The following is a 19,654-nucleotide window of genomic DNA, read 5'->3' on the forward strand; positions in this document are numbered from 1 at the left end:
TTAGGCCGTTTGTCGTCACAAACGGGGACTTCCTGGTTGCGTTTTTGTCCGCTCAGAGATTCGGTGTCTTTCCGTCTTCCAGCTATATCCAATGTGCGTCTAATTTCTTTACATTTGCTCCAATTCCACGCGTTTCTGATCGCACATCTGGAGGTCTTTGCTTTCGGCAGGTAGCTACTTCGCTGACTCCCTTTGTTCAGAAAGTAGCAACCGCAGAGAATAACAAATAAAAATGTATTGTATAATTGGCTGACGTATATGAAATCGGATGTAGCGTGAGAAAGAAAGAGGTGCTTCCAGCCTACAGACGGCAGAAAGCTCACCAAACAGGCCGCAACACCTGTAAAAATAAAAAAATTAACCGTAACCTGTAAGTGGTTGATTGAGGGGTTGTGATTTAACGAAATACTTACACACAGCACTTTGCTGCTATATATATATATATATATATATATATATATATATATATATATATATATATATTTTAAATTTATTTATTTAATTAATTAATTATCTGAAATGACCTCATCTCATGAGGAAACAAGCATGGAAGACGTTCAAATCTGGGAGTAAAAAGTATAAAATAAATACCCACAATTGTAAGCCTTAAGTTGGAAGAGTGACACGGCACATTAATTAAACACTGATATCAAGTTGGTCCCTCAATCGGCAGACACCCGAAACCCCGGTATCGGTATCGGGACAGAAAAAGTCAAAGTGAAGAACCAAATCCTATTTTTGGCTCCTCTTTCTCTCTGTGTGTGCTTCTGCATGTCAGATTTATGACAATTATTATTTAAATTAGCCAATACTTTGCTTTATGGCTTGCAAAAAAAATGAAACAGATATCCCTTCCGTCAATATTAACACTGAACTAAGATGGTAATTATACTTACCGAACAGGTAGCGTGACTGTGGACTGCACGCCTCCCATTCACACAAAGTTGTGCGTAACATGCGTTCTTTCACATCTTCACTAGAATGTTACTGATAATGCTGCTGGGCCTTCTGTGTGGCGCCGGGGCCAGGAGCGTGGAAAACGCCACGGCTCGGCAGGGCCCTCTGCCGCTACTGCTGGTGTCGTTCGACGGCTTCAGCGCCGACTACCTGCGGCGGTTCCCCTTGCCCAACCTGAAGCGGCTGTACAGCCAGGGGGTCCTGGTGGAGCAGCTCACCAATGTCTTCATCACCAAGACGTTCCCCAACCACTACAGCCTGGTAACCCTCGCTGCTTGTTTTTAAAAAATGGTGTGGTGCAACCACGTTTTTGGCCGACTGAGCAAATTAAGTCTCCCGAGATAGAAATGAATTGACGACTTCACCGTTTCTCCCCTCCAGGTGACGGGGCTGTACCCCGAGTCCCACGGCATCCTGGCCAGCAACATGTACGACCCAGTCACCAACAAGAGCTTCCACGTGGGCCCCAACGACACTGAACCAGTGTGGTGGAACGAGGCGCGGCCCCTCTGGATCACGGCGCTGGACTCCGGCTACGAGACGGCGGCCACAATGTGGCCCGGCTCCGAAGTGGTCATCGGCAACCGCACGGCGTCGCACTTTCTGCCCTACGACGCCGACGTGACCTTTCAACAGCGGCTGGGGAACGTGACGAAGTGGATGTTGGGAGATGGAAAGGTAGAAAAGCGTACTGCACTTCCGTTCTTTTTCTGTTTGCCCGTCGATTTATTTTCCCGTTGACATCCTGTACCACACACCCTATTCCACCAGGAGCAAGGGGCGATGTTCGCAGCGCTCTACTGGGAGGAGCCGGACCGGTCGGGTCACCTGTTCGGCCCGGACAACGTCACTGCCATGAGCCAAGTGCTGAAGGAGGTACTGTCCACAAATATGTCTGCCATGTCATGTGCAATATTAAACAGCTGTGGCGTAGCCTCGCTAATTGTGTCCACATTCCATTCCTGTGCACTCCTAAACTTCAGCGGTTGGACAGATGTTGCATTGCATTATTGGAGTATTTAGTATATAGGTATAGGTAGTATATGTTTTGCGTGATAGATTCTGAAAACAAATGGTTGTAACTAAAAGATGTATGGAAATTGTATGTATGGCTTAGCTTGGTATGACCCAATGGATGGAGCCGCTCCGCATTAGATTCGTACAGATCGCCACACGCTTTGGGTTTGATCGACGGAAACCGCGACTGACGGCTGTGTGTCCGCTCGTGTGCGACCAGGTCGACGACAACATCGGCCTTCTGATTTCGGAGCTGGTCCGCACCGGCCTCTGGGGCCGCGTCAACATCCTGGTGACCAGCGACCACGGCATGACCCAGTGCTCGCCCGAGCGCCTCATACGGCTGGACGACTGCCTCCACCCCGACAACTACACGCTGGTGGACCTCTCCCCTGTCACGGCCCTCATCCCACACAAAGGTAACCAGGTCCGCGAGAGACAAAAGAGCCTTCAGCCAGCTGTGTTTTTAGGGACATTCGCTCACACTAATGCTTATTTCTGCGCACGTGCTTTGCAGACCCGGATGCCATCTTTGCCTTGCTGAATAAGTGCCACCCCAACATGACGGCGTATTTGAAGTCATCCATCCCCGACAGGCTGCACTACCGGAACAATGAGCGCACGCCGCCGCTCATACTGGTCGCCGACGAGGGCTGGACCATCGTGCTGCGGGGGAACAAGCTGCCACGCTGTACGTCTCCCGAGTTGTTTTTCTCTTTATTGTGATAGCCAGACATGTGATCGCCTCCACCCACCACTCTCCTTCCCTCCTTCCAGTGGGCGACCACGGCTATGACAACTCCCTGCCCAGCATGCACCCCTTCATGGCCGCGGTGGGCCCCGGCTTCCGCCAGGGCTATCGGATCAGCAGCCTGCAGAGCGTGGACATCTACCCGCTCATGTGCCACCTGCTGTCGGTGCCCCCGCAGCCCAACAACGGCACCCTGAACCAGGCCCGGATCCTGCTGGCTGCTGAGACCTACTGGAAGGCCCCATTGGTGGTCGGCATGGTGGTGGGCGTCCTGCTGGTGCTCACCTCGATCACTGGTGAGTCCGAAAGGCCGCGTCACATTTTGTCCGGCCCACACGCTCTGACCTCAGCAAGATGGTGGTCGTCTTGGATTGGCATGTAGCAGTGTTCCAGAGGGTTTTAAGAATCATTCATTTATTTATATATATATATATATATATATGAGATGGATAGATTTCATCCAAATGTCTTAATAGGATAAAAGGACCACTCGGACTGTTTGGTGGAAGGATACAACCGCGATGCGGTGATTCTAGTCAACTAAACATCGAACAAAAAGTTCAGTAATTATTGTTTGCTAGATTAATTCTCTGCTGTAACAATGTTTCTTGGCAATACATTTTATATCGTGGGCAAGCCTCTTTTTTTCCCTTTTTAAACGGTGCCCCAGTTGTAAGGAACATGCATTTCTGGGATGAGCAGCACAGCTGAGTATGTGGGTTGCGCCCATGAAAAATGTGCCAAATCTTCGGCTTATTGTGCTGTTGCTATTGCCTCTGGATGATTAAAGTCTCTCAGTAACGAGGAAGAAACAAGACATATTTGCAATTTTATAATGTATTAATTTAACAGTCAGGATCCTCAGTACCGTGTGGAAGAACAATACACAACCACAACAGTCGGGCACCTCCTCATGCTGGTCACATGCTGCCTCAACCCAATTGAACACCAGTGGGAACAGCTCGGGCGTGAACAAGCTGATCACACTGGTGACCAGCATGAGGAGGAGGTGCGGCTCGGCTCCCGGCTCCTCTGGGACGGCCTTCCGAGTTTATATCGGACAACAAATACGCCGATACATGTATGTGTAATAAGTTAATATCCAAATGTTTGGCTGAGCTCTCCTAACGGGACTCGTTGCTCTTCAGTTCTGTTCAGGTTCCTGAGGTTCCGCCGCCCGTCGGACTCTCGGCCCTTCCAGAGGCTCCAGGTTGACGACGACGACGACGACGAGCCCCTTTTGGAGTAAACCAATCCGAGTGGGTTAGACCACCTTAACCTGTGTCGCCTGTTCCTGCTCTCCGGAGGTACTTTACATGATGCACTTTACTCCCCTAGGCCATGGCTGTCACTCAGGCAAGTGTGTGTTCATGTGCCATTTTTGGTGGTAGGGTGAATAATTTTATTCTTGGAGAAGGAGGACATTTACATAAGATTTTAGGATTAAGAGATTTATTCTTTATTTTTCTGCAGGGAATTGTTTATGAAAACTTTATTGTGTGTGTGTGTGCGGATGTGACTTTTTTTTTGCACTCTGTAGTGTTACTTTTTGTCAGCAGAGGGAGCCACCAGCTCGATGGAGATTTATTTTGTGTCTCACTGATATCCTGTGAGTCTTGAAGGTAAAAGCTTGACAGATGTTTTTCATTGGTTATTGTTTGATTGTCTTTCTGTGTGTACTGTTTTTGTTCATTTGTTACACTGATAAACCTGAGTCAAGTGATCTAAACTTGGATTCTCCTTTTTTCCCATAACTAAAAACTGAAAGGTCACACCTGAAGAGTTAACAACAGTAAAGTGGAAAGGTGTTTTGGGAAAAGCGTTGTTGTGCCCCAAATACTCACTAGAGCACCGAATGTGTATTCATTCACGGCTGAAAGTAGACCGTTAATTAGTAAACAAATGCACTATTTCCTCCTTTTTGAGGACTATTTGCTGAAAGCTAGTGCCCAGTTAATTTAGCGGGTTCATGGCGAGTGCCGCCAACAGGATAGGGATGGTCTTTTCATGGGATTTATTCAAACTAACTCAACTTTAGCCTCATCTTTTTAATGCAATGCTCTCTTGTGCTTCCAACCATGTATCTAGTGATGTGTATACCGTGTCCATGCTTCTATTCATGTGTGCAAGTATGTCTTTTGCGGCTGAAGTGAAGAGGAAGGATTCTACGTCCAAACCTTTGTATTTATGGGTGTTTATGTTCTGTTCAGGCTACATGTAAGCTGCATCTCTATGCTGTGTTTCATCCACAGAGTTACTGTTTTTAGTTTTCAACTTTTGGCAGCTTGTAAAAGGGCAATATGCAAATGTTGCCTTGCTTGTCGAGCGATTCAGAAAAAAATACTTTTTAAAAATGTTTATTTAATGAATAAAGCTGATTGAAAAACGTGTGTGTGTGTGTGTGTGTGTAGAAATCCCAATAAGTGTCCCGAAATGGAAAGGAAAAGCGACACACATTTGAAAAAATGAATTTATATTCCTTTATATATATATTTTTTTTTTTTCTCCATCGCAGCCACAACATTACAATAATGTAATAAAATGGTAAATATATAAAATAAAACTCAATACTGACGCAGATACATTTCTGTATCGTGTTGAAAACCAAATTAACTGTACATGTTTTCATTTATATAACTGTTAAACATAATTTAAAATCTGTCATGATTTCTATGTAGTCATCTGTATAATTGTAAATCTTTGTCTCTTCACAGATAAATAGACTTTATTTTTAGGAGGTATTGTAACAAAAATAACACATTTCCTAGCGCTGGCCACAGAGAGCCATTGAAAATATCTCCCCCAGAATGCTTTAACGGTTATCGTAGACACAGAATACACGGACAACAAGACATACACCACGTGTCGTCTTGCTTCTCTCTCGTTTCTTTTGCGGTCGGTCAGAAAACATTCGCTGTGAATTCGGGAATCTCCCCTCCCCCCACAAAGACCAGAAGATTCCTGAATGGTGTTTTTATTTTTTATGAGCTGACGCGAGAGCGGTTTGAACACGATGACGGCAGCCATCTTTTCTAAAGTGAAGACGGGAGATGTGAGCCGGACAGACCCTGCTATCATCGGAATAAAAAAAAACAACTGAGTTGTGTCCCTCTTTGAACATTTCCTTACTTAAGTTTGAGATATGTGCTTATGTATTGAACTGTTTGGCATTTAGCTGCACGCTGCAAATAGGACCATTGCATCAAGCTATTTAATCACACCCAAAAGTCAGAAAATGGCCATATAACTCCTAAATTGCTCTTTCTTTTAAAAAATGTTCCTCAAAAGTTGGTTCCCATGGTTGGTTCCACCTATCTGGTTCTACCTATCAACATGTATCATGCTATGTAGATAGATTTGGGTTTATTTGTCCAGGGTTTCAGAGCTTTTTCTCTTTAGATTTCTATCTACGCTCCAATACAGTTGAAGTGAATGGAATTTACCTTTATTTCAATGTGATGCTCACGGTATTAAAAATGTCATTAAATTCACTTATTTGCTTTCTTTCTGAGAGTCAGCCAAGAAGATTGATACCACACTCACTAATGTACACTAAATGTGAAGCTAGCGCCAGGAGACGGTTAGCTTAGCATAATGACTGGAAATAAGGGGAAATAGAGAGCGGAACCATAGCTAGCTTTGTTTAAAAGTTTTAAAACGTTTGAAATAGCCGGCTTGACCAACGTTTCACCTTTTGGAACGAGGTCCTTCCCACGTTTTAAACTTTTGAACAAAGCTGGCTAGCTTCTGCTCATGTTGTGCTAAGCTAAGCGAAACCGGCTGCCGACTCCAGCTTCATTTTAAGCGTACAGTATATGCACGTGATGAATATATTCTTAAACACTTATCTCATGCATTAGCTTTTCAGTTGTTCATACACAAAATAAGAGGGGTCAAAATGGACATCTGTGTACTAATCATTTCTTGTAATGGTCTCTCTCTGCAGAACAATTACAAACAATTTTTTGTGTTTATCAGGAATGTGAGAGACAAATATTACATCCGTTCGTCCTAATCGCAGAACCAAAGCTTGGTTGCGGCTGTCTGGCAACCCCCCCCCGCCCCAACACAACAAATCTAATGTCAGTGTGCTTATACTCAAGACAACACGATGGCACAGACTCCTACAAAAAACACAGTTTCCAGTCTTCTCTCGTCTTACATTCTGGATATTTATAAAGAACATTTACTATCGGTACATTTGAAAGAGCCATCTAACCAACTCATTGAACATAGATCCGACTGAGGAGGATTACCAGAATAAGGTATTTACAATCAAAATGCCAACCACAAGAAAAGAAAAAGTACTTTTGCACATCGAAATCTCTAGAGCCACTTTTTTTGTTTTTTTGTTTCAAGCTGAAGACCACGGTAGAAAAGCATGACCCCGACAAAATAAAAGCTCATGGTACATCTTGTAGATACATCCACGTTAAGGACTCGTCCCTGCCCTGTGCTTATAGTATCCACACCTGAGTCGAACCGCTGAAATCACTCCGACACGCTCCAAAAAGAAAAGGATTTCAGCAGTCGTTGGACTCGGATCTGGTCAAAACTGGTCTGAGATCAGAACCTGCTTAGCGTCTGGCCTCCAGTTCTATGATGAGTAATGATAATTTCACAGCTCCGGACCAAGCAAAAACTTTGGCAAAAAGTAAAAAGCATATGAAGCGTTACTGACATACACACACACACAAGCACACACACAAGCACACACACACACACACACACACACACACACACACACACACACACACACACAGCCTCACCACAGGCATCATATGCTTTGCAGACCCTGATACTGGAACATTTACATGTTCATCCAAAGAACAAAACAATTAAAATAACTTTCTGTTTTTTTTACGTTTCACAATCGGATGTACATTCATCCGTCAGGAGGTCGCATCCATCCTGGTTATTCCCTAAAGGTACATTACACACCCTAAAAGGTACATTACACGGTTACCCCCCTCCCCCGACCAATTTGAACCCATCTACAGACAAACTCGATGGAGAAAAAAAATACGAATTAACTTCATAGAAATGATATGCAAGATTACCAAAATCATCATAAACAAATGTAAAAAGTCAACTCAACACGTTTGCATTCGGCTTTCTTCTCCTCTTATTTGCAAACAAAGACAAAAGTACAAGGAGTACATGAGAACAGTGATGTGGTATTTTTGTGTTTTTTGTGTAAAGGTTACCCAAGCCCAGAAGCTTTGTGTGTGTAACCTTTGCATAGCTGTGGATGTGTAGCCGTACAATGACACTGACTGAGTGGGCCTGGCTAAGGCTCTGTTTTTTTTGGGGTGAAGTTTCATTTGGAGCATGCAGACTCAACTGTAGAGTGTGATTAACTTTCTTTTTTTTTTTGGACCAGATATGAAGGTTAGTGTGAATTCAAAACAAAATGGACACGGTAAGAAGATTGTGACACCTGCAGTTTTGATTACGAGGCTACTGCCGAGTCTGAATGCCACACGTGAAAACTTCCGTGTGAAGAAGGAACTGTGTTTTTTTTGTTTGTTTTTTTGGTTGTGTCAGACCTGATTTGTGTTGAACCTGATCTCTGATTGGCTGGAGCTCTGGGTGCTAAGGGGGTCAGAGGTCAGTGTGAGGGAGGGTGCGGGGGGAGCTAATGGGACAAGCTCAACGTAAATCTCCCTTTAACAACCCAGAAGCACAATACGAAGCCGTGACCTTTAAAGCTCTGCAGTGACCACATACTTCCTCAAAATCTAAGACATACATGCATGAAATTCACGATCTTAACAGAAAACGTCCGACTCTAAATGTCGCATATTCGTTCCCCCCCTCTCTCCTTTTGATTTCTGTGCTTCGACACATCTAAACCCATGCTTTTAATGTGCAGTGCACGTCCACGTCGGAGTGTACACACAAAAAAATAGCACCACCCTCCTAAAGGAAAAAAAAGAATTGTCCACCTCCACTTCTGTCGAGCGGATAAAGCATTGTTGCTTTTCCTCGGAGACGGAGGGTGTTGCGTTTTTTCTTCTTTTTCTGTACACTCTCACCGTGAGGAGACCCGGAACAATTACAAAATGACATCCGTCTTTACTTGATAGCACCATATGAATATTGTTCCCAAATTATAAAGGGGTAAGGGATTATTGGACATTAGTGTGTGTGTGTGTGTGTGTGTGTGTGTGCGATCGTGTACACTAAGCACATCTCCTTGCGTCAGAGACTTGCATAGCTTCTGCAGAATGGGAAGAGCAGTTGGAGCCTTGGCCGACGACTGAAGGCAGTACTCAAGTTGCACCATAGAATTCAAAGAGACAATCTGCCCTCATTGCACCATACGTGTGTGTGTGTGTGTGTGTACCATATTTTCATCATATGAAGAGAGATTAGCAGCCAATTGACTCCGTAGCTCGTTGCACCATATGAACACCGATGCTGCTGCGCGTTTGTACCTACTGAATCTAGTTGGCAGCAAATTAACAGATTTCTTTTTTGTTTTTTTGTAAATCGGCTATAGCACCACGGAAAAGTAACGTAAGCTCGCTGTTCATTCACGTTGTTCTAACTTAAAGGGATACGTCAACATGTGTTGGGGTTCGTCTCCTTTTTTCACCCACCAATTTTGGCTGAAAAATGACACAGCTCCTACAAATGATCCTTTTCATGGTTCATTGACCTGTTGAGCATTTCTTTGATTAATTATTTGGTCTATAACAGGGGTTCCCAACCCTGGGGGCGGGGGCCCCAATAAGGGTCGCAGGATAATTTATAGAATAGTAAAAGATGTTTGCTCTTCTCCAGGCTGGAGGGGCTTTTGCTTTGTTTTCTTAACAATCAAAGTCTGTTCATAGGTCCTGCTGATAAATTGCCTCAATTGATATTACATTTTGTAGATGATCAAGATCCAGAAAGATTGGTGGGAATCCCTGGTCCAAAAAAATATAATAAACGGTATTCAATTTATAATGATGAGGGAAGCAGCAATCGTCTCTCCAGCCACGTTCCCCCTTCATTGCCTTTGCTTTTAAGTCTCTGATCCCCGTACCCTGTAATCCTGTTGCCTTGATGTGGTCTTCTTTACTGACTTATTTAAGCATTATATAAATTGTTTGATTCAGTTTTAGTTTAATTTATACTGGGAAAAAAGCTTGCTTTCAAGACAATTACTTTCCTAAAATTTGACAGCCAAAAAATAAGAGGCTACAATTGCACCCAAAAATGTTGACGTCCCCCCCCCCCCCCCCCCCCCCCCCCACCCCTATTTTTGTTTTTACGCACATCTTTCTTTTTCATCTGCTCTAGTAAGAAACGCGTGCGTGCGCTCATCTTTTTTAACCGCACCGCCTGAAGCGGCGCATTGTCTGGGTCTCGCCTTCTCCACCGCTGACGTGGGACTGGAGAAAAGGAGAAAAACACTTACGGTCGCATTCCAAACACTTGTGTCTCCTCGCCCGCCACGTGGTGTCGACCCCCCCCTCATCCCCCCCCCTCCCTCCCACGCCGTGTGCTTTCGGGAGCAACGTCCCCCGTCGACGGGCCGATGACCGATATCTCGACTCCTTTGTCGCCTGCCAATGTAACAGCTTGCATCACAGGGATAAACAAACAAACAAATAAATAATGAGCCATACATCACAGCTCAGATGTGGGTGGAAGTCATTGAGAGGGTTGTGACGATTAAAGACCCAAACAGTTTTGTGGCAGCACCCTGTATAGCTTGAGACCAACACAATTAAGACTTGGACTTAAGACTTAGTAGACGTGGATCAAAAATTATTACGCCTTGCATTACCTGTCAAAATTAAACCGACAGAGTAACTAAAGGAAATCTAACCTCCCATCATAACAGGAAATGATGGAGATGAACTGTTAGACCCCGAGACGGCATACTTGAATACAAACAGTGAAATAAGCATGTGCTGCCTTATGTTCCCTCTTGCATTCGGTAATATTTATCATATAACCCATACATTAGTAATACCGAAAGCATCAGAAGCCAGTAACACTTATTCCACCAATGCGTACACCTTAGTCATGCTAACACCTTAGCATACACGCTTTTGAGTGAGAGAGAAATACAGTCCTCTTGGCAATAAAAAGATAATTTCTTTAACATATGGCCTGTAATATGTAACGTTTGAAACTGTATTTCAGCTAATATCTCTTACCTCACCCAGTTTAGCCGATGTAGCTAGTTGTTGTTGTTTATTGTTGGCACAGAACATTTGTATTTGCACATAGTTTCACATTGACAGCCATTCAGAAACAGGAACATAACATGGTTTTAGAGTTATTGGGTCTTATTTTGAGCTGCTTCGACTTCTCAAGTTCTCACTTTTGGAGTTATTGTTGCTAACTCGCATCGTGTATGCTTAAGTGTTAGCATTCTTAAAGGAATAGCTTATTGCCCTGTCTTTCATCTCTCCTTTATTTAACTTCAAACATATGTTTTTATGCTAAGCTAAGCTAATGGCTCTAGCTCCATATTTACGGTGCAGACGTGAGAGAGAAAGGGAACTAACGCTGGCAAGTAAACAAATATGTGTATTTCCCAAAATGTGAAACTATCTTGTCATTCACTTGTGTGTGTGTCTCTGTCTCCATCTTTCCCATCATGCTCCGCTACTCTCCCTGAAAACCTTGTCAACATAACCCCAAAACCAATGACTCCAACTGCTTTGTCCCCAGTCGACAACAACGTCACGGTACATGAAAAACATCCTTTCTGTATGTAGAAAATATATCCACTACCTTTTGACTAGACTAAAGACGACATGTTCACACATTTCCTTAGTGACGTTCTTTCTTTGTGTCATGTGTAGTTATTCTACTGAAACCCGTGGAAGTGCGAGCGACACAACGTAAACGGCATGCGGTGGTTAAAGACTCCTATGTGAAACCGCGCTCATGTTTCTATTTTTTTGTTTTCTCTTCTTCACAGTGGAGCACAAACCTGTGATATTAAATCAATGAGGCCAGATGAAGAGTGGTCAGAGGAGTTTGGAAATAGAGCGTCGGAAGTAGATGAACTGAAGCTTGCTGAGTCCTGGCCATGGGACTCACAGGTCACGGTGCCCGCAAGGAATGTGTGTGAGTGTGTGTGTGTGTGTGTGTGTGCATAAAAGTGTGACTGATTGCTTTTGTGTCTGTGTGCTTACATCAAGTGCGACATTGTGCGTCTAAATCTGAACATCCATGTTTTGTTAGGGTGCGCATGTGCTTCTGTGTGCTGATGTTTGTATGTGTGTGTGTGTCAGAGTGAGGACTCGTACTGCAACAGTTCATACAGCAGGGGTCCGTCACGATAGCGAATGCCCACAGCGGCTGGCGTTATGTACTGCAGGATGTTTATAGTCCTCCGCAGGCGCCTGTCTACGTAGTGGGCGTCCCATGCTGGGTAACGCTTCCTGGGCATATCGATCTTTATAAGCGGGCCTTCAGGCTTGGAAGTGATGGGCGCCGACCTCACCTGGAAAACGGGAAGACACGTCTCGGCCACGTCCTCGTCCGTCTCCGACTTGGCCATGTGGGCCGGGGTGGGCGGGGCGGTAGGCGGAGCTGACGGGGGGAGGGGGAGACCCCACAGTAGCTGGGCGCAGCAGGACGAGGCGGGGCTTGGCTGGAGGTGGGCGGTGGCGGGGTGCAGGAAGCCGTAGTACAGCAGCATGACCAGGACGCCGCCGGCGAACGTCAGGTAGACGCCACACAGCGCTGGGACGGCGTAGGAATCTGTTAATACTGGGTCCCTATAGGTGTACCTGCAGGATGGTGGCGACACAGGATTCAATTCAGGTGTCTGCTTGTACTAATGCTATAACTTTTTTTTAAATTCTGTTTAAACATGGTATTGTATTGGTTTCATCCAGGTTCAAGATGCTAGGAAATGCAACTCACCACAGCCCGGTCAGGATGGTGTTCTCGGCCAACACCACGATGTAATACGCCACCATTCTGTACCGCGTCCGGCCCTCCTTCACGTTGAACCAGCAGAAGATGTAGACGATGCCGACCACCATGTTAAAGAGCACCTCCTCCCACTTGGACATGCAGAAGTCGGTGCCACCGTGCACCACCCAGAAGGCCATGGCGCACCAGTGGACCACAACAAATATGCCAAAGTAGATGTGGAAGAGGGAGGCGAAGAGGGCGAGCGAGAGGACGCGGGACGAGATGGTGAAGAGGCGCCAGAAGAGGTGCAGCAGCGCCCCGCGGTAGCTCATGCTGCGCTGGTCGTCACGGGAATCCCGCAGCAGCTTGTGGTAGGAGGCCAGGACCCAGGCGAGAGACAGGAGGGAGCCCAGGGAGGAGATGCCTACAGAGAGTCACAGAGGACGCAATCATGATGATGATGTGGATGCTTCTTTTTATTTGATTTTGTGTGTGACTCAATCAGAACAAAGTAGAATCAAGTTTTCATGGTTCGTCAAACAAAAGTCACACAAATTGATTATGAGTCAGCTGCGGTGTTTTGTGTAACAATGTAAGCACATCCTTGAATAAGAAGCTGCGTGTGACACGACAAAAACATTTGGTAATGACGCTTAATGGTATGAGTCTGCTGTGTGCATCCGCCCCCTGTACTAGTCACATATTTGCATAAAGATAGAAGGTAGAAGGTGTCCCTAAACTCCAGAGGGTTAGGGATGAATAACACCAGTGGGTGGCCACCTAGATGATACATTTGAATGATGAATAAGGAAGAGGAGGCCGATGGAGTTCGGCTAGCACGTCCCCCGGACACCTATGATTGCGCTTTCTTTCTCGGCCTACCTGAACCAAAAGCACTGTGAAAATACAGCACCATCTACAGCCACAAATTACTGAGCAGAATGTGTGCAAATTGCTAATTACTGTTTGTGCATCTGTCGACTTGTATGTGCTTTGTGGTCTACATGAAAACAGGGCGTTGTGTTTTTGTAAATGTGTCCGTCCACCCACACTGCAGCGTCTCGGCCCGGTTCTCCTGGATCATGATGCAGAGCTGCAGGACCAGCTGAGGGGCGGACTCCAGGAAAGTCTCCAGCAGCCGCAGCATGTTGACGTCCGCGTACTCAAACATCATGGCCCAGTACCAGCGCCGCTGGTGCTCCTTCTGCCGACGCGACATGATGCCCAGGTACAGAGTCCTGATGTACCTGCGGGGGATCAGAGGTAAGAGCGCTTATTATAAATAATACAATATTATTTTTCAGCCTCATTGTTTTTAATCCTCAACGTCACTTTTCATTTATTTTATTTCTCACTACTTCCTGTCTTTTTGTTCTCTGCTACTACTGCTATCATTAATCCTAGATTAAATAATAATCTGATTATTCGACTGTATTAATCGATTATTTGATCGACAGAAAATAAATTAGCTACCATCAGCTCCTTTTTTTATGATCTTTTTGGGGCGACTGTGGGTCAGTGGTTAGCATGTCCGTCTTTCAATCAGGGGGTTGGCAGTTCAATCCCCACCCTAGTCAATGTGTCCTTGAGCAAGACACTTAACCCTGCGTTGCTCCCCGTAGCTGTGTCTACGGTGTACAATGTAACATGTAGTGTCTTTGAGTATCTTAAAAAGCGCTATATAAATTAAATGGATTGTTTTCGTCATCATAAATGATAATGTTGGTTTGGAATAAAATGGCACCTTTATAAATTGTTGTGGCCATTTTTGCTATTTCATGAAAACAATCGACTGAATACTCAATAGTTGTCGTCCTAATGCAGCTACGACGTATTGCGCAACAATAGAACTTGTACTGTAAATATTTCTCGGTTTCATTACAGTCTGCTCGTTGACAACATTCTGATCAATACATACTGAGTGGATTTCTAGATGTGGGAAACTACAGTACGTGTGGGTGGGATGTAGGCAGAGGTTTCCATTAAATCGCCCAAGGGCACTAACAGACTGTGTGTGGCTGCATGTATGTGCTTATGTATGTATGTATGTGCACAAATCCTCCTGGTTCCTAGTGAGCGCATTACTAAAGCATGTACACGGGTGTCATCGCGTGTGTGCATGTGCTCCTACATTATGCAGGACTCTGCATGTGCGGCTCCATGTTTGAAACATACAAGCTTAATTCATAAAAACATAAATAATGCAGCATCCCTGGGAAAACGCTCACGGCAATCGTATTAGTCTGGCTCAATGCAGATGCGTGTGGGCATCAATCGTGGGTGGGCTTCTGGCTAATCCAAAGGTCAAAGGTGATCGATCGAGGATCTAGTGGCACCTTGAGGAGGGAGTGTTTGGTACCTGAAAACTCCAATGTGGACTGCGTTATCATTCCCATACTTGGTTCTGAAGCCTGTGAGATAAACCCAGAGCTCTCAGAAGAACTCCTCAGGGCTCGGAACACCTGGGTAGAGGAGCTCTTGAAACCTGCCACACATAGTCCTCTATCGCGGGGAACAATCCAAAGGTCAAAGGTACTAGGTCAAGGGTGATCGATCGAGGGTTATCGTTGACAGTACTAGGTTAACGGTAATCGGTCAACGGTACTAGGTCGAGGGTAATCATTCAAGGGTAATCGGTCAACGGAAATACCTATAAGCACCACTCAATGCCTTGGTTTGAAATCTGCGCAGCAGTTACTGGCGCTGAACCTACTCTGCCAATTGGATAGACAGCGCAGTGGATGGATTCGTGAACTGTTTGAGGTCTTTGTCTGGACCCAGATTGCTGAGATCCAGGAGCTCACTGGCTAGCTCAGATGATCATGTCAGGACTGTATAAGTCAATATTAAAGACTAAACACGACAAGTTAGCAAGTTGGTTGTGCTTCCTGAACTTCCAGATGACAGCACACCCTTTTGACAGCATCGCCACTGGTGGCCTTTCAATTAAGCACATTTGCAAATATGGGTTTGGCTTAATGCAGAGGTAGGGCAATACCAATCATGGATCCTGGCCAATCAACAATCCAGAGGCACGGTGAGGAACGAGCAGCATTTCTGCTGCATGAGACCTCTTTATTTTTAACATACTTTGGCATATGACACTCCACTGTGTGTGGTCTGGTGATGATTAAACATCTGGAAAACAGACTGTACAGAGTTAATTGGTTATAGACATATCATGAATATTTATTTTCATATTTTTCCTCTCATACATTTGATTTGCTGCGCAAATAATAGCGTTTTATTTCTCATTTTGTTTTATTTTACTTTATTAACATGATCAATTTATTCAGTTTTGCATTTTATTTTTTTTATTTTCTCTATTTAATTTGGCGTGCATTAGTCTCTTCGTCGTCTCTCCAGTTTGGTCTTCTTCTTTTCGTCTTAGCAATCATTTGTAAAGCACTTTGAATTGCGTTTGAAATGGCGCTACATAAATAATCATGATTGAGTGACTGATTGATTATCCACCCTGACTATGTGTTTTGATCAGGGATGAGGGGTCATCCCATATATTCCAACCTATTCTTATTATCCTATTCTTTAGATATATTAATGCTTCGAAACAAACCATATAAAGCCAAATGAATGGATTATGTAGCTTTAAGAAAACATACAAACACCAGAATGCTGTTTGTCCTTGACTCAAGAACAATGAAAGATAACCAGCATTGTTTGTTTGGCTTTCCTTTTTTTCTGTTCACAGGAAATCCTGATATTTACATTCGGGTTAAGGGTTGAGGATTGTGCAACGTATAGACACCTAATTCCTTAACACGGAGGGCTGTGGTTTCAAACCTATAAATACAGTAGATCTTCCACCCTACTCTTACTCCTCCTCTCGCTCTCTTTTCTACTCCCTTCCCCCAGTTTACTCGTTGTGTATGTGCAACCTTTTCTCCCCCCCCCCTACATCTCTAAGCGATCCGTCTCAATCAGGCCGTACCATTTCCTCAGCCACAATCATCCCCACTCCTTTCCTTTCCTCCTCCTCCTCCTCCTCCTTCTCACTCCTTCTCCTGGCTCTCCGCTTTCCCCACGTGGTAGAGTCCAATCCGCAGGCTGAGGGGGGCGACTACTGGGTGGGGTACATGGAGGTAGACGAGGTTTGCATGTGTGTGTGTGTGTGTGTGTGTGTGTAAAGTGAGGGACGACTTAACCATACAACCACAGAGAGGCTGAGGAGCTGAGTAGTAGAGCAGGCTGTGTCTACACACACACTCATCACTCTACTCTCCCCGCTGTCCACCCAGAGGCAAGTGGACACCATTAAGGAGTCTTCTTGGAGAGAGGGGAGGGGAAGGGAACAAGAGTAAACGCTGTCCTTGTCGGCCAGGAGATAAACTAGTGCACTCCTGCTGCTACTACTACTACTACCTCTGTCAAAAAAAAATACACAAACAAGTATGTGAAATTAGTCGTTTTTTTCAACACCAGTGCTTTTAGCACCACAATTAGCACCTACCCCTGTCCAACTGTGCGCGCATGTGTCCGTGTGTGTGTGTTTGTGTGTGTGTGTGTGTGTGAGAGAGAGATGAAGATAGTGGGGAGATGTGTTGCCAGAAGCGCAGATGCTCTCCCTCTTTGTACTCTCCATGCATGCTGACACTCACGGGAAGGGCCGTGACACCGTTTTTCCGCTGGTCACGCACACAGGCCCGCGCACACACGCAAATGCACGTACACAAATATGCATGCGCACACACACACACAGAGAGACCCAACTTCTCTATTCTTCAACTAAAGCGAAGGACCCCCGACAGGGATGCTGTCCATGGTGCTGAAAATGACACTGGATTGAGGGCACAGAGTGTGTCACTGACTTACATGTGCTTTTTATCCCAACTAAAGATTGGACAGTATTTATAGATTTGCGAAATGTCCTTTTCATACGGCGAGCCAAGAAAAAAAGAATAGAACCTCAACGTTATGCTCTGTGAAAGTGGGATCACTGTGTCTCTGACTGTCATTTTTGTCACACACACTGCCTCTCTGGCTGTCTCTCTTCATTGGTTAACTTATTAAAGTGAAGCTCTGAGGGGGGGGGGGGGGGGGGGGGGGGGGTCACGGAGAGCCTTTGCCTGTCCTCCTCTTGCACTTCATCTCTTGCCTGTCAGTATGAAGCAAGCTTTTCCTTCTTCTAGCAACATCGAGTAGACAACACTCAACCCATTAAGTGTATGTGTGTGTGTGTGTGTGTGTGTGTGTGTGTGTGTGCGCGTGTGTGTGTGTGTGCGTGCGTGCGTGAGAGAGATAAATAGATTGTGCATGTGAGGTAAAAGGAGGGGGGAGTGTGGTGACAGATTAGGCTCAGGTGTGTGTTGTTGTGTGTCCCCCCCCCCCCCACCCTCCACACCCCACACACTTACCTCCACACTTGTCCCAGCTGGAGGATGTGTATGGTGGCCTGCCACAGCCAAATGGTGGCCAGCTGCAGGCGGTCCCTGCCGGGATACAGGCACCCCAGGGCCACCGCGTCCCGCTTGGTCAGCCCCTGCACCTCCCCGAGCCCCCCGCCCGTGTAGTCCTGCACGAACCAGCGGAAGCTCAGAATTTGCACCAGCACGGACGGCACCAGCACGAAGAAGAGCGTGAGGCCGAACCAGAGGTAGTCCTGTCTCTGATAGTACTCGTTCGCCAGGCACAGGTCCGTGCCAACGTCCCAGAAGAAGACGATGAGGGCGAGGATGATCCAGAGGCAGTCCAGCCACAGCTGCTCCCGGGGCGGGCAGTGAGTCTCACGGATGCCGAGCCCTCCGGCAGGCTGGCCCCCGCCGCCCAGAGAGCCGAGGCAGGCTGAGCGGCAGCCCCAGTAGCAGGCGGAGGTGCGGCAGCACTGGCAGATGTGGATCGCGGCGGAGTCCAGCGGCTCCTCGGCGTCAACATCGTACAGCTGGGCGAAGCCGCCGCTGCCGTACCCGAGCCCGGCTTTGCCGCCGTCCGACTGCGCGGCCATGTTCCCCTTCCCACTCCTGCCCTCCTGCGAAATGCACGACAACCGCACCGTGGTGCTTTCTTGCGGGGCGCGGATACCACGTCACTTCCCAGATACCTGCTGTCCCCTTCGCTCTCGCGCACCGGCGGCTGCTGTGTCTCTTTCCCGCACGGGGCTCGAGGAGCCATCAGAACCAGCGGCCGTGCGTCGGCGGCTCCCCTTCTTCCTCGTCTAGTTGGGACACCGCCACCGGGCGCTCGCTCGCAGCAGTGGAATCCGTACCCGTTTTAGTCCAGCAGACCTGCATCATCCCGACCTGCGCGCGCGGTCATCTAGGGCGATGGGAGGCTATGACGTAATGCATCTCCCGCTCTTCTTAAGACGTGTGAGGGAGTGCGCGCGTATGTTTGTGTGCGTGTGTTGACGCACCGGACCCCAGGAACCCCGACTCGTGCTCATATAAACCTCCGACCTCTGCCTCTTATCCCGCCCGCACTCCGGCTGCGGGTACCCGGCATCCACCGCTCCGCTCCTTTCTGCAGCTCCAGCGTCCCCACTCCTCTCTCTCTCTCACTCTCTCTCACTCCGCCCCCTGTCGGATGAGGAACCTCAACCCCCGAATTTGACATCTGCACGCGGGCACGCGCACGCGCATCAGAATAGAAATTGTTGTTGGGTTTCTTTTGGAACAGGGTGGATTGTTTTCTGATGAAATCAGCTAGTTTCCTCCATGAAGGAGGGGGAATGAGATTTCCAGCGTCTGACATTCACTTCCATTCCTCACCTTCCTTACCCTCTCTCTCAATATTCCCCTCTATCCATCGCCTTCTCTTTCTATCTCTCTCTCTCTCTCTCTCTCTCTCTCTCTCTGTCTCTGTCTCTCTGAACTTCCCACCTCTCCCTCATACTCTCCATCCATCCCTCCAGTGGGCTGACCGTAATCAACCGTAACATACGTGTGTGTGTGTGTGTGTGTGATCCCTGCAGGGAGATAGAGGATTTATACAAGAAACGGGGATGGACTGTGTGTGTGTGTGTGTGTGTGTGTGTGTGTGTGTGTGTGTGTGTGTTTGTAAGAGAGAGTGAGAGAAAGAGAGAGAGGAGTTGGAACTGAG

General features: G+C 46.4%; 2 protein-coding genes across 3 annotated transcripts in view; one reads left to right on the forward strand and one right to left on the reverse strand.

The window, feature by feature from the left end:
* enpp4 (ectonucleotide pyrophosphatase/phosphodiesterase 4) overlaps positions 1-5,113 on the forward strand; it is a 5,469-nt gene extending 356 nt beyond the window's left edge. For both annotated transcript variants that reach the window (XM_034554286.1, XM_034554279.1), the window contains exons 2-8: positions 981-1,218; positions 1,339-1,635; positions 1,729-1,833; positions 2,195-2,393; positions 2,492-2,665; positions 2,752-3,021; positions 3,874-5,113. In XM_034554286.1, the coding sequence (XP_034410177.1) occupies positions 981-1,218; positions 1,339-1,635; positions 1,729-1,833; positions 2,195-2,393; positions 2,492-2,665; positions 2,752-3,021; positions 3,874-3,974 (1,384 nt within the window). In that variant the 3' untranslated portion in view covers positions 3,975-5,113. The remainder of the gene's footprint in view (positions 1-980; positions 1,219-1,338; positions 1,636-1,728; positions 1,834-2,194; positions 2,394-2,491; positions 2,666-2,751; positions 3,022-3,873) is intronic.
* Positions 5,114-11,966: 6,853 nt separating this feature from the next.
* Positions 11,967-18,560, reverse strand: LOC117745500 (XK-related protein 6-like). The gene is made up of 4 exons (XM_034553888.1): positions 17,974-18,560; positions 13,652-13,848; positions 12,608-13,025; positions 11,967-12,471 (listed from the first exon to the last, which is right to left on the reverse strand). Exons 1-4 carry the CDS (start codon positions 18,558-18,560, stop codon positions 11,967-11,969), a joined length of 1,707 nt encoding a protein of 568 aa, XP_034409779.1.
* Between the last annotated feature and the right edge of the window lie 1,094 nt (positions 18,561-19,654).

This window comes from Cyclopterus lumpus, chromosome 2 (genome assembly GCF_009769545.1).
Source record: "Cyclopterus lumpus isolate fCycLum1 chromosome 2, fCycLum1.pri, whole genome shotgun sequence".
NCBI classification, from domain to species: domain Eukaryota; kingdom Metazoa; phylum Chordata; class Actinopteri; order Perciformes; family Cyclopteridae; genus Cyclopterus; species Cyclopterus lumpus.

Coding starts and splice junctions, on each gene's coding strand:
- LOC117745500 (XM_034553888.1), bottom strand. CDS start 18,560: ATGGCCGCGCAGTCGGACGGCGGCAAAGCCGGGCTCGGGTACGGCAGC. Junction 13,849..17,973: donor CAGCTGGGACAAGTGTGGAG/GTAAGTGTGTGG, acceptor GATCCCCCGCAG/GTACATCAGGACTCTGTACC. Junction 13,026..13,651: donor CCGGGCCGAGACGCTGCAGT/GTGGGTGGACGG, acceptor GACTCTCTGTAG/GCATCTCCTCCCTGGGCTCC.